Source organism: Polypterus senegalus, chromosome 1 (assembly GCF_016835505.1).
Source record: "Polypterus senegalus isolate Bchr_013 chromosome 1, ASM1683550v1, whole genome shotgun sequence".
NCBI classification, from domain to species: Eukaryota; Metazoa; Chordata; class Cladistia; order Polypteriformes; family Polypteridae; genus Polypterus; species Polypterus senegalus.
The window spans coordinates 111808460-111829313 of NC_053154.1; the positions used below are offsets into that span (position 1 = coordinate 111808460).

Consider the following 20854-nt stretch of genomic DNA (forward strand, 5'->3'; position numbering starts at 1 on the left):
GCTTTCAATATAACAGGCAGCCTAATTTTAAAGGATTTTCTACTTCTCCTTTAATACTATTTGTAATATTATTGTTGGATGTTATCACTGCACCACCATCACATGCAGAGAAGTGCATGGCAGTGCCTGATGTGAACCATGATGGCAGAAATGCCTTCTCTTTAGATATTGTGAAGTTAAGACAAGCCCGCTCATGTGAATCACATTGGTCCCAGCTTAACATTTTGTGGCACTGATGTAATTTTAGTGCTGTAGTCAAGAAATATGATTAAAATTACAATTATCTGGATCTTTGAAACTTTTGTTTTGCAGTTGTATTCTTTATTTCTGAGCTGAAATAAAATTCCTGAGTGTTTTAAGGAGCATGTGAAAACCCAGCAGTTACAAACCAAACAAAAAATCAAACAACAAAACAATCCAAGTCAAGCTCTGTAAAATCACAAGTATGAATCCAAACTTGTGGCAGCTGCACTGAATTTGCTGACATGTCTGGCAATGTAGCCTACACAAATAATAAAACATCACAAAACCTAGTGTCCCTTCTAATTTTTTTTAACCTAATGCATTCCTTCTGACCACCTTACAGGCCATCAATTGAAGGCAGAATCAGATTAAAGGAATATATGGGATAAGAACAATAAAGCAGAAACTGTTTTTTACCTTAAGTATATTTTTAATTGCTGCTTGTTCATTGGTTTTTAAGATGGAATACATTCCTTTGACAAGCTCTTCATGTAATGTTTTTTCTTCATAGCATTCTGTCTTGAACACAAACTGCAAAGAGATAACAAATAAATTAGAAAACTGAAAAAGACTGGGAAAGACTGAAGTTACGTTTGCAAAAATAGCATCAGCAAGTTTATTAATTAACTCCCTTTTCTTACGTATCACTGCAACAACAATAATAACAACAAAGAATGCTTTTTTACAAAAGATGCAGATTTACAAGAAATGAAAGAAACAACTTTCAAGAAAAGAAAAACAAATGAAAAACAGATAAGACTTAGAATTAATCAATGGCATACCTAAAATATAAAGAATAAAGCAATATACATTAATGGTACATAGCACAGATCTAAATATAATTGATACACCAAAGTTTTTATTTATAGATTTGTTTTCAAGTCTCTAATGATAAGTCCAATGCTTTGGTCAACAGTGCAAAATAAAACTGATCATGACAGTAAGTTATGGGAAATTCTGGGATTTCTTTATGAATAAAACCTATAAAATGATACCAATCTACAGGACTGGCAAGTAGCTCAATACCCCAAGCTGAAACAACCTAACAGGTACACTTGTCTTTTATTCAAATTTCAATTTTTACATGCAAATTTTATTATGCACAGCATTAATGATCCATTTCATAAATGGTCTGGCAATGCTATCTGTGGGATGTACATGAAGCAAAACTTCTGGGCAACATACTTGTGCAAAGATGCTCTAATACTGTAGCTGGGCATCTCTGCTTCACTAACCAAGAGATAACATTTAAATAAAAAAATAAATAAAAAATTCATCCATCCATCCATCCATTATCCAACCCGCTACATCCTAACTACAGGGTCATGGGGGTCTGCTGGAGCCAATCCCAGCCAACACAGGGCTCAAGGCAGGAAACAAACCCCGGGCAGGGCGCCAGCCCACCGCTGGGCAAACACACACCAAGCACACACCAGGGACAATTTAGGACCGCCAATCCAGATAACTTGCATGTCTTTGGACTGTGGGAGGAAACCCGTGCACCCGGAGGAAACCCATGCAGACACGGGGAGAACATGCAAACTCCACGCAGGGAGGACCTGGGAAGTGAATCCGGGTCTCCAAACTGCGAGGCAGCAGTGCTACCCACTGCGCCGCCCTATATAAAAAGTTCAAAAAGAAGTAAATTATCTGACAAATTCAGATAATTTGAGATTGTTGGAAACAGGCTGAAATTCAGCCCCAGGCCCCTTAGGGGGTTTTCTCCTGGCTCCACCTATCATTATTGGTCACTGGACTGAATCACAGGATTGGAAGGTCAAGGAAAATAAAGTAGGACTTAATTCTTTGTTCTTTACTCTAGCATTACGCTTAACAGCCAATGCAATAGCCTTGTATTGTATTTCAATTTTTTTCCAGGTAAGTGCTTTTAGTGTTTTCTAATAAAATAATTTTTGACATTGTCTGCTTTTTGGATTTGGCATGGACTTCTTATGAATTTGGACTCTTTTGCCTGTTTTTTGGATTTCTGAATAAAACAAGCATGGACTGTCTCTTTCTACTATCGTTGCATGAAAATTCAATTTTTGGCTTGTTCTGATCTACAGTTCAACAATGGCAAATACGATCTACAGTGCTGGATGAGGAGCTATCTTACTTTCCTTCCTTGCAGCATAGGTATCTTAGTTCCGCCACAATGGCTTAAAGCACAATTGTTAACAGAAATAAGTGGAACCAGGACAAGACTTCACATGGTAGGAGGGGATATTGCAGAGCAATATCCTAATCCAGACAGAGATGAGAACAAGCAAACAGGCTCTTCAAGATCTGGAGCTGTAGTGACTTTACTACAAAATTTTTCTGTACTGTTTAGCTTTAAACTGTATTACAAACATTGAGAGTCACAATCATTCCACTATTAATCAATCACTATTTTAAATCTACTAATACTCATTGTATGAGAAATTGGTCTTTGACCGAGTCTTTCATAAAATAATAAATGGTTTGCACAATACGTTATTCTACCTGTTACCTAATCTCTGTCTAAAGCATGATGCATTGTGAAGCCTGTGACCTACATTGTCAATGACATGAGACAGAGCAGCTCAAGGCGATCATGAAGTAGGAGAGTCAGTAAACATCCATGTTTGACCTGCCTTCAGCTCTTAAGAGCACCAGAATAGCTATGGCAACACAAAAAAGCACTGCTAAAGAAAGAATCTCTGCTGCCATTCAGGATGAGTTAACGCGAGTCTTCTGCTGAAAAATGTAAAGGAAAACATCACTTGCCTATTTCTCCCTGAGGCTTTGTTTTTGCAAAACCATTAATTGTATAATTAAACGCCATTCTTCTTTTCTCATGCTTATTCTCGTGTGTTTGTAGTGCTAGGGTGTTGTACCGAGTTAGCCATTATGGATGTAGTGAGAAGTTAAGCAAAATTATACCTTTTATTGACTACCTAGAAAGATTACAATATACAAGCTTTCGACGAAACTCATCCTGCCTGAAGAAAGGGCCTGAGTTGCCTTGAAAGCTTGCATATTGTAATCTTTCTAGTGTGTCTGAAATTGCCTTGCAACCCTAAAACAATGGAGGAATGTTTTAAGCCTGGCTTGTTCAGTAACCTTTTAAAATGATTTTGGGAAAAAAAACATGAATTTGAAAGTTTAGTCTTTAAAGCAAAGCAGCACCTCTGAGTGTTAACTACTGCAAATATTTAAAAGTATAGTATAAATGACTGGTTTTGAGTGTTGACTTTTTTTTATAATGAATGCACTTAGTGATTGTGCATTGCTACCTCACACTACCTGAATGTCTTTAGTGTGGAGATTCATATAGGAGTTTGTGTTCCTCCCACAATCAAAAGACATGTTTTAGATGGAGTGCAAAGTCTGAATGAGCAGGAATGTAACTTTTATTAGACTAGTATCTGTCATTGGACAGGTTCCTATCTTGTGTCCATTTGCTGTTGGAATAGGTGTTGGCTACCTTCAGCCATAAACCAGAACAAAGGGTTACAACAGGATTTTGCTCCCTTTGTTAATTTTAGGAATGCCTATCTGTACTGCTGTACTTCCCACCATCATTTACTGACAATTTAATTAATGGACCATTTACAAGGAGAGCTAAAAAGAAAGAGTAACTTGGATTGGCACAGTATTACAACTTCTTTGCATCTCTTTGTAATTCCTGCAATGCCACTTCTGGCCCAGAATATGCCTCTTGTACCCCTTTCACCACAACACTATAACCTGCTTTTATCCCGCTGAGTAGATCGCAATCACACCCCATGCAAAACACCACACAAGAGGATTAATTGGACATGGAGCCATTTCACTTCGCAACGTGAGTTATCTTGTGAAACAAATTTAGCATACATACCCATCGAGAAGAGCATATTTTACATAAAATTGTTCTGGTAATGTTTCCCTTTCATATATAGCATGCTGGCTCCTGCCGACACCCCACTGAACTCATTTTATCAGAAACTTTGTTATCTCCATTCTCCATGAAATGGTGAGATTAAAACGTTTTCATGGCTGCCTCTATAAGCAACACTGAGTAAGCAACAAATAAAAAAATGACCAGTTTTGGCTGGAGTACTCATTTAATAGGGAACCAGAAGTTCAAAAACAAACAATGGCGTATTTGTAACAATTTTTGCACATGAATTTGCCCTTTTTTAATGTACAGATCAAACAAGGATTTACCACAATCAAAATTTGCATTTAGGCACAAAATGCAATGTGTAAAACAGAACGATGTCATCAAAATGCAATAAAAAAGAGCCGAAAAAACAAAATATTATTGAATCTAAAGATGGTTCTGATAGGTTACAAGGTGCACTACAATATTAGTAAGAAAGGGGGTTTGAACAAATGGAGTTAGGGTAGAACTGAACTTTTATTCTAGTTAAACCTTCCTGCTCTACTTAGAAAAGGTTTTGCAAAACTAAAAGTATGAGCTATTCCCTTGAACGATTTCCTGTATTTTTTCTGAACTACTGAATGCATCTTATAGAGCAGTTCACAACAAGAGCACATTCACAAAATGTTTAGTAGAACTATTTGGAACATTATTTATATAAACAAGAAGGCAATTTTAAAAGACAATCATGTCCAACTTCTATGTTAGTTACAATATTAATTCACAGCAGTTCATAGTATCACTTTGATTTACAACAGCTTTTCGGTGATCTTGTCCTTACAGAAGACACCCGTTAATGAATGATGCGCTTTTTCAAACCTATAGATGTATTACAGCCCTTTTATCTCTGGAATGCTTTCCTGTCAATCCATGCAGTGCACTGCCTTATATGCACCACCAAACTCATCAGCTAAAGCCAACACAGAGAAGACTAAGATTTGAAAACCAATTTACAGATCATATAAACCATGAATTACAGGGGATTCAGAGTACACACCAATCAAATCAAATTAGAGAGCACTTTATAAATAGGGTTTGAGGAGAATAAAGGGGGCTTCTATTGACTGACACTGTCTGATCACTTCATTTTTACCTTTACATAAGATTTGAGGTAATGATCCAGATGTTCTTCAGAACACTTGGCAACAATATGAATAAGCACTCTGAAAGGAAAAAGACAAAAAAAGTGTTTTCTAAGAAACTGGGGAAAGCAAAGCATTTTATAAACATTTTCAAAAATATAAAGTCATCTACTAATGTAAGTTTCTTATTTTCCATCTTTTCTTTCAAAACGACTGTAACGCACATTTAAATACATCTAAATCAAAAGATGCTATTAGGAACAGATACAGCTCAATCATTCTGTTTTTCCTATGAGCATGACATAAACATTCAGCTTAAAAAAGCAGAGCATAACTCTTGTTTGAACACTGATCTGTTCCTTCTCACGCCAGACAGACAGTTTAAATGATGATTCTAAACTAGCTAAGGTATACGCATTATAGCTCCTCTTGAAAGGCAGGTTGCTGCTTTATACTTTTTGCTGAGAGTACTGCCTCCTATGTCCCAATAAACCCTAACCATGAAAAATAGCAGCTATACAAAACTGACAAACATCTTTTCATTACCTGGTGGTAGCTGTAATAACTTCATCATCGTCATTGCTCTGAATAAGGACCTTCAGCAATTGATTGAGAAGAATGGGAAGAAATCGGACAATGACATTGATTCTCTCCATACTGAGCAGACCCTAAGTTAGACAAAAGAACATAATTTCAGGTGCATAGTTAAGCCTTAAAGAACAAGTGGTAACACATTTAAACTGACTAGAAACAAAAAATGAAAAGCCCCATAAAATAGTACATTTCCTTATTTTTAAGATCTATAGTTACTGCTTATAATAAATATATGAATTGTTTTCAGAAAAATAATAAATAATAATATAAATCTGAAATATTAATAAAAATAGCGCAAATTAAACAGGGAACTATAAGTAGATGTGCTATAAAAAGTACTGTACATAACGTGAGTGTAGGTGAAGTTTAGAATGTTTAGTTTGGCCAGGCTTCACTTCTGATCTACCTCAATGACTCTGAAAACTACTGATAAAGGAAAACATGCTTTCTAAATGTAGTTATCCAACAATAATTGGTTCTGTATACATTATTACAAATATGTATCTTCTCTATATAATGTTTTACTAATTGAAGTTTTATGAATAGCAAAAGTGCCCTATGATGAAAACAAAATGTTTTAATTGCAATGATTAAACATACTAAACAGAAACCATTACCTTCAGACATGGAGGCATTGTATGAATCCTCACTTAACAGGTAATTAGAAAATTAAGTAGGATAGCCAGTTAGGACAGAAGGATCATTAGGACCCAGGCAAAGTTTAAAACACAGATAACATCAGTAGCTATTACTTAAAAAACCAAGATGACATCCAAAAATCTTTGTCAAAACCAAAACTAAGCCAAAACCAAATAAAGAATTAATATTTGTTTTTTAAATAGTACATTATTGAATCTTTTTACAAATTCTTCCTTTGAGCACTTAAAGTTTGTGTGTCTACCTGAGTTCTCTGCCATCTTTTGTAGTGGCAACTTGGTAATGTATTTCTGTAAATGATACAACAGTGTGCATTAAAAAGCACACACTGCACGGTCACATAAAACAGCAATAATAATAATATAAAAATATACTAAGAAATACAATTAAAAAATACAGTATTAACCCATTCTTTATGCTGGCAATTAGAATTACTTTGGTGTTGTATCTTTTCTCTGAGTAGGAGCTGGAGCAAGTCACCCGGTGGAGGGATGTCTGTCACAAGGACAGCAAACCAGTCATGCCACAGCAGGCAGGACCTAACCAGTCCATTGCAGGGTATATTTAATTAAACACACTGACACACAGACAGGGTCAAATCTAAGCCAAACAGGTACATTTTTTAAACTATGGGAAGAAACTGGAGTACCTAGAGATAATCGTTATGCTATCTGCAAACTCCATACACATAGTAGACAGGCTAAAAATTGACGTTGGACCTTAATTACGCTTAACGGAGGTACATATTTTTAATCATTTAAAAAATGTAATTTAAAAACATTTTTAAAAATTTAGTTTGGATAACATTCAATTTATATTCAGGTTTTCCTAACATTTTCTTATGGTGCCACAATACATACCAATAGTGATTTTTTGTACAAATTATTTATTTTTGCAAAACTATATTCTCATTTTCACCTGTTGATCAACTGTCATAAAATATTCCTCTTCACACGTTTTCCATTTACAGAAGCAAAACTAAAAGATAACATGATTTTTATGTTCCCATTTTTAAGAGTGAAACCACATTACCTTCAGACAGTTCATGAAATTTGAGGTAGGGAGCTGAGAAAGGTCCATTTCTCTTCTTTGACACTCCTGAAAGAAACGATTAAGATGCCGATCCTGGCAAATACAACGGAAAGAAGTGAAATTAAATAACTGCTAAAATCCACATCTCAGACAAAATATTTTTATAAAATATTAGACAGTCTGCATCACATTAAAAGTATTTACGTATTTTATGGCAACTACATTCATCCATTTCATTGTACTATGTACACATGGCAAAAAACTTTTCTGCAGCCATTTTATCTTGGCTGAACATGAGGCCTGAATTGTTACACTATCCAACTGCAATGTACACTTATATAAGCATTTACTCTTATTGGCTCACACTAGGTAACTAAAAGTCAAAAGGCAGCCCAGCTGGAAACTGAATCAATCTTAAGACTTTTTTAAATGGTGACAGAAACTACTGTACCACCAACAAGTATTCATAAACAGGGCAATGTCACCTACCTAATATCTAAGGTGATGGTTTGTAAAACATAACATATGAAAGAAAAATGATGAAAGACACAGAACAGGTACCCATGAGTCAAAACAAAACAAAGGAGATGTCTCACCTGAGTATAGATTGTAGAGACCAAGTGTGTCGCCACTCTGAATATTGGTTTTCCTCCATCCACCCATTTAGTGTCTGCTGCACATTGCTGCCAAAGAGCAAAACTTTTAAAGTTTATAAAATTCACTGAAAATTTTAACTGACTGTCAAAAAAATAGATCTTTGGCAAAGGTAAAATAGTTCATGCTATGTAGTGATAGTTTAAAAACTACTCCATTTAGTGTTCTATGGATTTCACACAGCTTATTTTTCATCTATCCATTATCTGTACACAATTTTACAATTCAATGCCATTTGGGTTAAAGCCTATTCTGGTCGCACTGGGTGCAAGGCAGGCACCAACCCCACACTCATACACAGACCCAAATGGAGCCAATTTAGACTTGCTGTAAGGTGTGGAAGGTAAACTGGATCACCAACAGAAGCCCATGGAGACATGGATAGAATATGCAAACTCCACACAGACAGTGTGTGACCCAGGATTTGGGGTCTGGCCTCTGGTGCTGTGGGATAGCTGAACAGCAACAGTGTTACCTATTACAGATTAACAAAATGTCTCAAATTTTTGGAGGGTCAAGGGGTTGAAATGGAAATATACTCTATATATTGTACAATACGAATTAAAGGACATTTGTTGAATAAACACCATGTCTGAAATTTCTAAGACTGAAAACATCACAAAGAATCAGAATATACAGTTAATTGAAAGGAGACAAGAAACTACAGAAAGAAAAATCAATTACATCTTTAAAGTGTTTCTTCCAGTAAAGGCAAGAGATACAAAAATATGGTGGGGTACAATCATAAGACTCTGGTGTTATAACAAGTACATTTGTCAAAATGTGTGACTTTAGAACCATAATGGCTATTAAGGAGGGCTATAGGCATTAAATAATACACCTATGTGAGCAGAATTTAAGCCACCTTTGGATGTAATAACTTTACATTTTAAAAATCAACAGAGGAATGCGCCTGTAACACTCTATGTTAAATAAAGATGGGTGATCCAAACAGATGAACAGAAAGTAAAAACACTCTATCTCAAGTATATAAATCATTTGTGCCAAAATTAAATTAAATAAAGCTTTAAAACAAGCCACACATGTTTATAAAGCCAACATTCAAGGGTGGTCTTAATCTGTATTTCCAAAAAAAATGGTCTACCATGGTTGTTGCTTTTTTTTCTCCAAAGGAAGGCTGCCTCCTGCTAAACTTCTTTTAATTTTTTCCTTCTCTTTATTCAAAAGAACCTTTGTGGGGACACTTATTTTATGGTAGTGGTTTTTATCCATGTTTCTGCACTCATTTTTTAAAATAAAATTCAGAACAATGAAGGTTATAATTTGAATAAATAGGAAGACAAACATACATGAGCCGTTACATTTTTTAAGGAAGATTAGCTAAATGCTCTTTATTGTGTTTTTTTCAAAGACATCACTTTTGCCTTGACAAATTGCTTTTTTAATTCCTTTTGAATTTGTTTTCAAGCAGGTACTACTGGAAAGAGATAACATGCTCATTCAGTCACCTTTGCCCTGTGTGCTCATTATAAATTGTCTGCTTTAATAACATACATTGTGAAAGAAATCAATGTTCAAAACCTAAACAAGTGTGTGTAAGGAAACACATGTGTCCCAGAGAGTAAAACAAAAATTCTTCAAAAAAGTAAAACCAACACCAGTTGGGCTTATCTTCACTATAATGTTAAATGCCAATGCAATGAAATAACATTCATTTAACCTGAATGAGAAGTCCAGGTTCAAGCAGGGTGTGAGCCCTTATTAAAATTGGATAAATCAAAAACATGAAGCTACAATGGGCCAAACTCATGCACAGACCCAAAGAGCCAATTCAGACTTGCTGTAAGATGTGGGAGGTAAACCGGAGCACAAACAAAAAACCCACGCAGACAAGGGGAGAATATGAAAACTTCACACAGACAGTGCGTGGCCTAGGATTTGGGGCCCAGATTCATCAGAATCTGATGAAGTGAGGCAACTGGACAGCAACTGTGTTACCTTTTACAGGTTAACAATATGTCTCAAATTTTGGAGAGTCAAGGGGTTGAAATTGAAATATACTCTATATATTGTAAAATATGAAATAAAATATATTTGTTGAATAAACACCATGTCTGAAATTTCAAAGACTGAAAATATCATGAAGAATCATGATGTGCGTCCCAGTAGAAACAAAAGTAAAAACAAACTGCCTCTGGTCATACCTTTCCAGTTGTGGGATCTTTGACGTTTAGGTACCCTGAAGGTAAACTGTTTGCCACTGAGATGTTATGCTCTTGGGAAGGGAGAATGCCATCTTTCAGCAGCGGAAGCCATGCATAACCAACTAAGTGAAGAGAACACAATTATTGATTAGAAATATGGAGTACATGTCTGTACTTTATTTATTAATAATGTATGACAATACTAGACAAATGCTTTTGTTGACCATATGTTAGAACATGCTGAGAGATTTTGAGCACATCTTGCCTACTCGGACTAGAGACTGAAGCATGCAGTATGTTGCAGTTAAAAGTCAGAAATTGGCTGTAATGTTTTTTTTTTCTTTTACTTTCTGGGAAAAATACATTTTCTTTATTGCATAATGTTAGAAAACAGAGTTGAGATGCCCTCATTTGAATTTTTTTCCATTTGGTTTTGTTAAAATAGCAGTTATATTGAATGATGCTGATCACAATACCACAAATGAAGTGTTTCAATTTTGTCAGATAATTTATGAAAAAGCAGCAAAAGTGCACAATTGGCAGCTGACAAACTAAAATATCCTGTACTGTAATAAAACAGTTTATGTGGCATGTTGTTTGTAAAAGAGGAAGAAAATATAAAAATTATTCCCACACTGAAAACAGTAGAAAAGAAAAATAGAAATAAAGCATTTCGAAACAACATCCTCAGATGTGTAGGATTTGCCAGATAAACAGTGTTCTAAAAGTGGAAGTCCAGAGAAGAACCCATGTAGAGTTACTGGGAATGTGCAAATGTCACATTGACAATGACTCAGTGCAGAATTTGAACTCAGAATACTGGATTTGTGAGGCAGCCATCCTAACGACTGCACTGGCAGACCACTTATTTTCTGTTTAAATAAACTGACTTTCAATGAACATTATATGCACTAATACAACAGTATGAATCTGGCAGTTACTGTAATATTCATAAGCCATATTTGTTTAATATGGTAGACAATTTTGGCAATCTGATATGTGTACACCAGCTAAGCTTATATCTTATCAGAGACAAAGAGATTAAATCCAGATGTGCGTAGGGTTCACATTCCAGGCACACATCCATAACTCATTTTTTTTTGCCAACAATTGCATCTTATGCAGTTCACTCTATTTTTTAATAAATATGTGCATGTTTTTCTACTCTGTTTAAAATTATTTACATTCTTTCAAGTTTTAAGTGTGAATATATTGCATGGAAATCAATTAAGATTACAGATATGTATATACTGTTTGATTTCTAGCCAAGCATGAGCACTTTTACCTGGTGTTTCCAGAGTCTCTTTCTTTTTAGCATTTGTTTTGGCGTTGATGTCACAAGTAACATGGTAAAAGGAAAATAAAATATGATGCTTCTCATGAAGTTGAGTGGGGAGCTCTATTTTAACCTGTGGATAAAAAATGGGGATCTGAATAAATAAACAGGAATGCTTAGGAATCAGAAGATGCAGAAATTTCCTATCTAGTAACAGTCGACATTTCACACAGCTGCTGTCAAACTTTACACAGAGACAAAATAACATTAGCATTTAACCTACGTGTGGTGCTGAGGTGTCACTCATTGCCATGTGGTGGATGCAGCAATGTCAGCGCATGCTCCCAACCTCTCTCTCTCTCTACAGTAAAAGCTCCATTTGTAATGGAATAAATATTCAACACATTTTCATTAATTTCCCTTTCAATAAATACATGGGAAGAGCATACACAATGTACATAAATACCGACTGTGCATGGAATTCAAAGCCAGGGGCCTTGATCCATCAGGCAGCAGAGCTGACAACAGTATTTTCTTTCTGCTATGCCTTAAATTAGATAGATAAATAGGTACAACTTTATTTGTCCCCTGGGTTAAAACTGACTTTTTATATAAAAACATAAATAAATCAAAAAACTATCAAATTTTTAAATGGATGCCAGTCTGTCATGGAATAAGGTAATTTACACACCAACACTAACTACACACTAAATATGTGTTTATAATGGATGGATGGAAAGAGGCTGGCTCCAGGGGTCACGTGTCCCTTCCCCCCAAACAATAGGTGGCAGATATCTCATATACACTTGTGCAGGGCTGCATGGCAGTTGTAGTAATGATGGACAGACAGCCCTGCTGGGTTTCTTGGGAGCCACTGGAAAGAGCTGCAGGGACAGTTTTAAGATGGTTCCATCTGAACTGAAAGTGTTTCCTGGGTGCAATACTATGGCACCAGAAGGGAGCGGCTGTATATAGCAATTTATATATTGTACATAAAAACATAAAATATATATGACATATATACCAACCTCATCATAAAAATCAGGGTTCTGAGAATGATGTAAAACAGTTGTGCAGGCTGCATTTGTGAAAACAGGTCCTCCTGGTCTACCATATATGCACTGAAGAGGACATGACAATAAGTAATTATGAAAAAAATAAACACATAGGTGAGATGTCCATAATCTAAGCATGTAAATGTAAATGGCAATCTAAATATAGAAAACAAAAACTATCCCTTAATTCAAACCAAAATGTTACACTCCAAAGTTTATTTTCTGTTCACTTACCTTTAAGGGTCGGGCACCTTCTTCATCTGAACTGCGAAACTCAGTATACACAGCTATATTTCTGGCCTGCAACAATAATACAAAAACATCTTGTCTGATACTCAAAATATAATGATATTGTAGAATCTGTATTCTATAAATGCATAATTCAGACAGATAAAAAAGTGAAAGGTTTAGATGTTGAAGAGCCTTTAAAAAACACAAAAGGTTGTTAGATGTATAATTCTTTCAAAATCTACTACTTATCAATAAACGTTAAGAACAGAAATGTACTGTATATTAGTAAAATAATGCTGCATTTTCAGATATTTTGTGTGTAGTATCATCAGCATTTATAAAGCCTTAATTTTCCTTTCTCAATAGCTTTCTGTTTAAATGATGGTGATATAGTGGAACAATTAAGAGACCAAACTGACTGGGATATTTCTTACAAAGGCACATGAGATATTATTTTGAAATATTTTAATAGGCATTTATTATTAAAATAAAGATATTTTTTTAAAAAACTGAGTGAGTCCATGCCATTACTGCTGCAGGAAGTAGGATTCTCAAATTCACCTGTAAAGTTCCTTTCTTAGCTTCTGTCCCAAGACATCTTGCTTCAGCATTAAAAAAGACACTTTCTTAGAACTCATCATTTCTTTTTATTTGTTTCTAAATTTGTGATTGTGTTTCCTTCCACACAGATTAAGATTTATTGCAATTGTTCTTTCCACTGCACTTTTTTTCCTTATCCTTTTTCAATGTCTTTCACTTAATCTCATATTTTTTACTGTTTGTCTGCATGTGGTCACACTGGTGACTGTTTCTGCCTGATGAACTTCTGAACTTGGGTTGGTTTAATTAAGCTTACACACTCAAGCTACTGTGAATACTTTTCATACTCATTTAGATTTAATGCAATTTGGGTCTCTGTTCTCGCCACACTGACATTAGTTTTCCATGACATTGAGTGGGTACATGCAAAGGTATGAAAACCTAGAAGGGTGCTGAAATTTGTTCATGATGGTGTGACAGAAGCAATATTGGTAAATTATGAGAAGGATTTTAATTCCATACCTTGGCAAAAAACTTTTGACTGTCATATTTTAGGTGCCTTGGATAAACATAAATTTGGTTTTTATAGAGTCGGTAAGGCTGGCAGTACTTGGTGGATTCTTGCACAAACTCTTCGATTTCTATGCTTGGCTGGTGTTTCTGTAAATCCTCAAAAGGCTTCAGAGGTATATAGGCGGATGTCACACAGTCTGGTGAAAAAACAAAAGTTGTCCAACATTTTTACAAGTAATATTTACATATAATATAAACACATAGAGAGTCTTGTGACATGTGGGGGCAGTACTTAGCTTTCCTGCCTCACCAAGTCCTATGAACAGCAGGGGTTTTTCTGCAGAAGCCAGGTTAACTGGTGACTCTAAACTGGTCCTATATCATATACTCATGCCCAGTGACGAACCACCATAATGTCCAAACATAGTTCCTGGCTTGTGGAAAGTGTTGCAAGTATATGTATTGCTACTATGACCTTGAACTGGACTAAACAGAATAGAAAATTGGTGGATGAGTGGACATATATATGTACACACACATGTAGACAGGTTACTATATATATCTACATACCAGACATAGCACTTCTGAGCATGGCCTTTTATGTGTGTGACTATGTGTGTGTTGATCTGTCCATAACATTTTTGTCTGATTTTTTCAGTACAGAGGGATGGAGAGTCAGAGTCTAAACTGGCATCTCTGGACCCAAAGAAAAAATCAGTTCTGGAAAGGAAGCAAATTAATAAAAGGACTGGGTACATACTGGTGCACACAGATACACTTTCATACAGGAGCAATTTTAAGTCAAAAGGTAATGTTAAATGCAGAAATTCCAAAAGCCACATAGACACTGGGAGCACTTGCATACTTAAAATAGCCAGTTATGAGGTTGGACATGACACAAATTAAATGTTATCCATTGTTTTATCGTGTGAGTTGTTACTGAAATATAATGTAGTCATGTACACATATTTTACATATTTATATACGCGTATACATACATACAATATACAGTGGTGTGAAAAACTATTTGCCCCCTTCCTGATTTCTTATTCTTTTGCATGTTTGTCACACAAAATGTTTCTGATCATCAAACACATTTAATCATTAGTCAAATATAACACAAAATGCCATTTTTAAATGATGGTTTTTATTATTTAGGGAGAAAAAAAAATCCAAACCTACATGGCCCTGTGTGAAAAAGTAATTGCCCCCTGAACCTAATAACTGGTTGGGCCACCCTTAGCAGCAATAACTACAATCAAGCGTTTGCGATAACTTGCAATGAGTCTTTTACAGCGCTCTGGAGGAATTTTGGCCCACTCATCTTTGCAGAATTGTTGTAATTCAGCTTTATTTGAGGGTTTTCTATCATGAACCGCCTTTTTAAGGTCATGCCATAGCATCTCAATTGGATTCAGGTCAGGACTTTGACTAGGCCACTCCAAAGTCTTCATTTTGTTTTTCTTCAGCCATTCAGAGGTGGATTTGCTGGTGTGTTTTGGGTTATTGTCCTGTTGCAGCACCCAAGATCGCTTCAGCTTGAGTTGACAAACAGATGGCCGGACATTCTCCTTCAGGATTTTTTGGTAGACAGTAGAATTCATGGTTCCATCTATCACAGCAAGCCTTCCAGGTCCTGAAGCAGCAAAACAACCCCAGACCATCACACTACCACCACCATATTTTACTGTTGGTATGATGTTTTTTCTGAAATGCTGTGTTCCTTTTACGCCAGATGTAACGGGACATTTGCCTTCCAAAAAGTTCAACTTTTGTCTCATCAGTCCACAAGGTATTTTCCCAAAAGTCTTGGCAATCATTGAGATGTTTCTTAGCAAAATTGAGACGAGCCCTAATGTTCTTTTTGATTAACAGTGGTTTGTGTCTTGGAAATCTGCCATGCAGGCCATTTTTGCCCAGTCTCTTTCTTATGGTGGAGTCGTGAACACTGACCTTAATCGAGGCAAGTGAGGCCTGCAGTTCTTTAGACGTTGTCCTGGGGTCTTTTGTGACCTCTCGGATGAGTCGTCTCTGTGCTCTTGGGGTAATTTTGGTCGGCCGGCCACTCCTGGGAAGGTTCACCACTGTTCCATGTTTTTGCCATTTGTGGATAATGGCTCTCACTATGGTTCGCTGGAGTCCCAAAGCTTTAGAAATGGCTTTATAACCTTTACCAGACTGATAGATCTCAATTACTTCTGTTCTCATTTGTTCCTGAATTTCTTTGGATCTTGGCATGATGTCTAGCTTTTGAGGTGCTTTTGGTCTACTTCTCTGTGTCAGGCAGCTCCTATTTAAGTGATTTCTTGATTGAAACAGGTGTGGCAGTAATCAGGCCTGGGGAGGGCTACGGAAATTAAACTCAGATGTGATACACCACAGTTAGGTTATTTTTTAACAAGGGGGCAATTACTTTTTCACACAGGGCCATGTAGGTTTGGATTTCTTTTCTCCCTAAATAATAAAAACCATAATTTAAAAACTGCATTTTGTGTTTACTTGTGTTATATTTGACTAATGGTTAAATGTGTTTGATGATCAGAAACATTTTGTGTGACAAACCTGCAAAAGAATAAGAAATCAGGAAGGGGGCAAATAGTTTTTCACACCACTGTATGTGATTTTGTATACACATGTATGAAGGGTGATAAAAAAGTTTTAAGCCTTACTTCACATAAGTATTATGTTATTTCATAAAAGTACTGTGTTTATTTGCAAAAATATTGTGATATTGCACAGTAATGCCTATTTACACAATTTTTATGTTATTTTACAAAGTGTTGGGTTATTATGCAATAACTATTGTGTTATTTCGCAAACATCTTGCCTGCTGCTGCCATTATCATTGTGCATGTTTGTGTTTCGGTCATTTAGTGACAGCTATTGACAGGGAGATTAAGCACTTGTGTAGCTTGCAATCAAGTGACAAGAACAAAATAAAAGTCATAGGAATACACTTAGTTCTAAAATAATAAAGTTTAGCAAATTTGGTGCAGACTTTTTAACATCAGCAGAGTAACAGTGCAGGGCTAGCATTCCTCCACACATTGCTAGGGTATTCAATTGTTATTAAATTGGTCTGTATTAGTATTGCGCATTCTCCCAGTGCACTTCTGGATTGATCAGTGTTAGTAAGTGTGCTTAACTGCATTTCATTACCTGCTTTAACACTGAATACTGGAACTCAGTCAGTAATACTTCTCAATTTACACCACAGCTTACATTTTTGTCCTGTTTCTCTCTAGACGGGATAACAAAGACTCTAAAGAGGAACAGTGAGCCCACCACTGACCTGCCTATATTACTGCCTTTTCTGGATGTCGAGATATTTAAATCAGGTTGACAGCAACATGTCAACAGTCAAGACTGGTATAAATGGCAGACACTGATGATCACCTAAGCACTATTTTCGCTAAAAGACCAAGTTGCTTTGCCAGCATGCCTGTATATGCAGTATTCTGTCCTTGAATACCAACTTTTTATATCTCCTATTTTGTGTTTTGCTGCAACAATTGTAGGAAAAAAGATTAAAATAAGTGCTCATTTGTTGGGATGCACTTCAGCATCATCATTTTCTTGTGGGATTGGTTTCAATCTTTCACAAGTAGTCTTACATATTGAGAACCAGCACTGAAAAAGAATAATAACGCATAAGAAGGGAAATACACATAACTGAATATACAGTATTAACTTAAGATCTCATTACCTACTTTTTTTAAGAGCTCAGTTATTTCCAGAAATGGCACAGAGCATGATAAGAGGTCATAGCAACAGTCTAGAGGACACACAAATTTTGGCAATGACCAAAACACTTCATAATGCACATTTTTTGATTGTGAGAATAACAAAATGTGGCCGTTATTCATTTTATTCTGAGTAGGATACTGAATAGAGAACTACGGAATGGCAAAAACTTTGTTATCATGAAAGACTGTTGTGCAAAAATGCTATTAAATGAAATCATTTAATATACAAATGTTTAAAAAACACTGCAGCAAATACAAAATTGTATATTATTTTTATATACCTATCTTAGATGTGTATCATGTCCAAACTTTTCATACAAATTACTTCTTTGACTGAGGGATAAAATAGTAATACTAAAGCCAATTCACTGCCTAATAATACTGGTAATCCAAAATTATTATGTATAACATGTAATAGTTTTGTTTGTTTCATAATATAAAATTGTCAAAAATGTTATTCCCAGCCTTTCTAAAGCTAGTGTAATATGAGTTCATGTTTATGAGTATTTTGGTGATATTAAGGTTGTGTATCTGAGAAATGAGACAGAACTGCAACTTTTACCATCTGGGTCCTTTGTGCCTGCAAAATATACAATGCTGCCCCACATTAAAAAATTATCAAAAATCACATTTTCCTTCAAAAATTACAAAGGGGATTTCCTTCCAAAAAAAGACACATCCTGTTTAAAATATTCACAAATTATAGGGTATATCCCACTGCTTGTGGAGCTAAAATAGTACTCAGAAAGTGGCCTGTCATTAGATATTTTGATTATGTACATATTTCCTTTAAAATAATGTATCATAAGACCTTAGTTATATATTGAAATCGGATTTTAATGACCTTGTATTAAAATAATAATTAAGAAATCTTAAATAACTGCAGGTGTTAAGAAGACAATTATCTATGGGCTAACAATCAACAATGTGCCCCTGTAAACATGGTAAAAAAGAAATACAGTAGCCTTTGTTATTAAATAAAAAAAGAAAATCTCTTTACTTGGATGCTCCATTGGGACACAGTCCACAGTGACCTCCAGGTTACCTGGGATGGTTTGCAGTTTACTAGTTTTTTCTGCCCTGTTGTAAAAATAAAATCAAAATGCAGAGTTTAATTAGTACTGACAAATAAAAGGAAGATTATGTAAGAGGCTAACTCATGGACCAATCTAATGTACATATGCTATAAAAAATACAATGAATTATTAATATTTAAAAACCTTACTTATTTTACAAGGTCAATGCATGAATTTGTGTATTTCTATGCACATGCTATATCCTACATTTGTATTTAGCATTGCGTTTATATGAATGTTACATTGTGGCTTGCTTATATAACAAATAAAATTAAGTTAAATTAAACTGAAATGAAATTATAATGTGCAAAATAATCAGTAAATCAGCTAGGGAGAAATGGACTAAAAACCATAAGGTTGTTACATGGCATTCACTGAGGACTGCTAATGAGAACCCAAGAAAATCATATATTCTGCCATGGTTCACACTGTATCTTAGTAAACTGTCCTGGAAAACAACTTGAGAATACAGAATATTCACCATAAAAATCTGACTTTTGCATGACTCTTATTAATTCCATTAAACAACAACAACATTAATTTATATAGCACATTTTCATACAAATAATGCAGCTCAAAGTGCTTTACATGATAAGGAAAGAGAAAAAAGACAAAATAAATAAGAATTAAAATAAGGGAACACTAATTAACATAGAATAAAAGTAAGAATTAAAATAGAATGGAATTAAGTCAAATAAACAGTGTTGTTCCTTAAATGAAAATCTCATAGATATGGGGATCAGCAGATGTCAAGCTGTGATTCATAAGTGAAGGCAGACTACTCCAATCTTGTAAAGGCAGAGTGCTATAGTAGCTTCTATACTAATGTGCTGGTCATAGGGTTTGTGTACTGAAATTATGAGCACAGTGAGATGGAGAGTGCTCACTGTAAAGCATCTAACCCCTTGGACAGAGGAGAACCAGACAAAATGTTTTACACACCTAGACATTTATAGGCAGAGCCTAAATCAATGAACATTTTACCACCACAGCTTCTTGCAATAATCATCAGCCCATCACTTAGGTTTGACTTTGGAGCACTATGGCACACTCATTTAAATCCTTTTTTATGATACTTTCTGGATTTTATTCTTTTGAACAAACAGTACAGCTCCGTTCAAAAATGCACAAGTATTTGCAAATACAAGACTGATGAACAATACAATAAAACATCTAAACTCTGAAAATGTTACCTTCTGTACTCTGATATCAATTTCAGCAAGTCTTCAGTTGAAATTTTGCTGCTGTCTTGTTTGAACAAAGGCGAAAATCTTGAATCTCGGTCCACTGTCCCCTGATTATCCTTGAATACTGGTCTGAAAATTAAAAAATATGTATGTATGTATACTGTATATATATCACTTACTAACACTGCACCTCTGCATGGTGTTGTAATTGTGAAAAATGCACAGCAGAAGTCTTTAATTGATCATAGCCAAGCAATTTCTAAATAGCTATCCACTAATGTGAGGTACTTGTTCTCCAATGCTGTGAATTGAAAAGTTGTGTTGTATTAGATTTAAATTCTCTCACAGTAAATAGAAAAGCTTTTTTTTCTACAAATGAATTGATTCTGAAATTGCTTGTTGGTAATGTTCTTTATGATATATGCAGTACTGCTAGCCCAACAATACTGGAGCCAATGCTTATCAAATGGCAGTTAACATCTTATTTGTAAAATCTGCTTCAGGACAGGAATGCTTGTAAATAGTCCTTCCTATGATTTTCAATTAGCAACTCAGTCCAACTCAGAGTGCCAAAGAGATGATAAGTAGTCCAGAAGCGACAGATAGGCACAGAGGAGGTGGCCATCCACAATGGTAACAATTTAGTGTTAGCAATTGACCTGATTTTATGTATTTGAGCTACAGGTGAATGTTTGCTTGATCACTAGAAAAATGTACAACTCCACACAGAAGCTAGATAAGAGCCAGCCATTGCAAACACCATTAGGATTCCACTCCTTCCCTGTCTATCTACTCACCCAAACATTTCTGTAGCCAATTAAGCTGACCATTAATGGGTAACGATTCAGATTTCTGGAATAATACCCATGGCATAGGAATATGCCTTTTATGGTTTGGAACATTCTAATATGAGTTGT

At 35.4% G+C, this 20854-nt stretch overlaps 1 protein-coding gene across 12 annotated transcripts in view; it reads right to left on the reverse strand.

The window, feature by feature from the left end:
- dock10 (dedicator of cytokinesis 10) overlaps positions 1–20854 on the reverse strand; it is a 407603-nt gene that overhangs the window by 73489 nt on the left and 313260 nt on the right. For all 12 annotated transcript variants that reach the window (XM_039756196.1, XM_039756260.1, XM_039756213.1 and 9 more), the window contains 12 exons: positions 19944–20066; positions 18675–18754; positions 13938–14125; positions 12879–12944; positions 12618–12710; positions 11599–11722; positions 10314–10435; positions 8091–8177; positions 7495–7587; positions 5758–5879; positions 5223–5292; positions 661–774 (listed from right to left, as the gene is read on the reverse strand). In XM_039756196.1, coding sequence (XP_039612130.1) covers positions 661–774; positions 5223–5292; positions 5758–5879; positions 7495–7587; positions 8091–8177; positions 10314–10435; positions 11599–11722; positions 12618–12710; positions 12879–12944; positions 13938–14125; positions 18675–18754; positions 19944–20066 — 1282 coding nt within the window. The remainder of the gene's footprint in view (positions 1–660; positions 775–5222; positions 5293–5757; positions 5880–7494; positions 7588–8090; positions 8178–10313; positions 10436–11598; positions 11723–12617; positions 12711–12878; positions 12945–13937; positions 14126–18674; positions 18755–19943; positions 20067–20854) is intronic.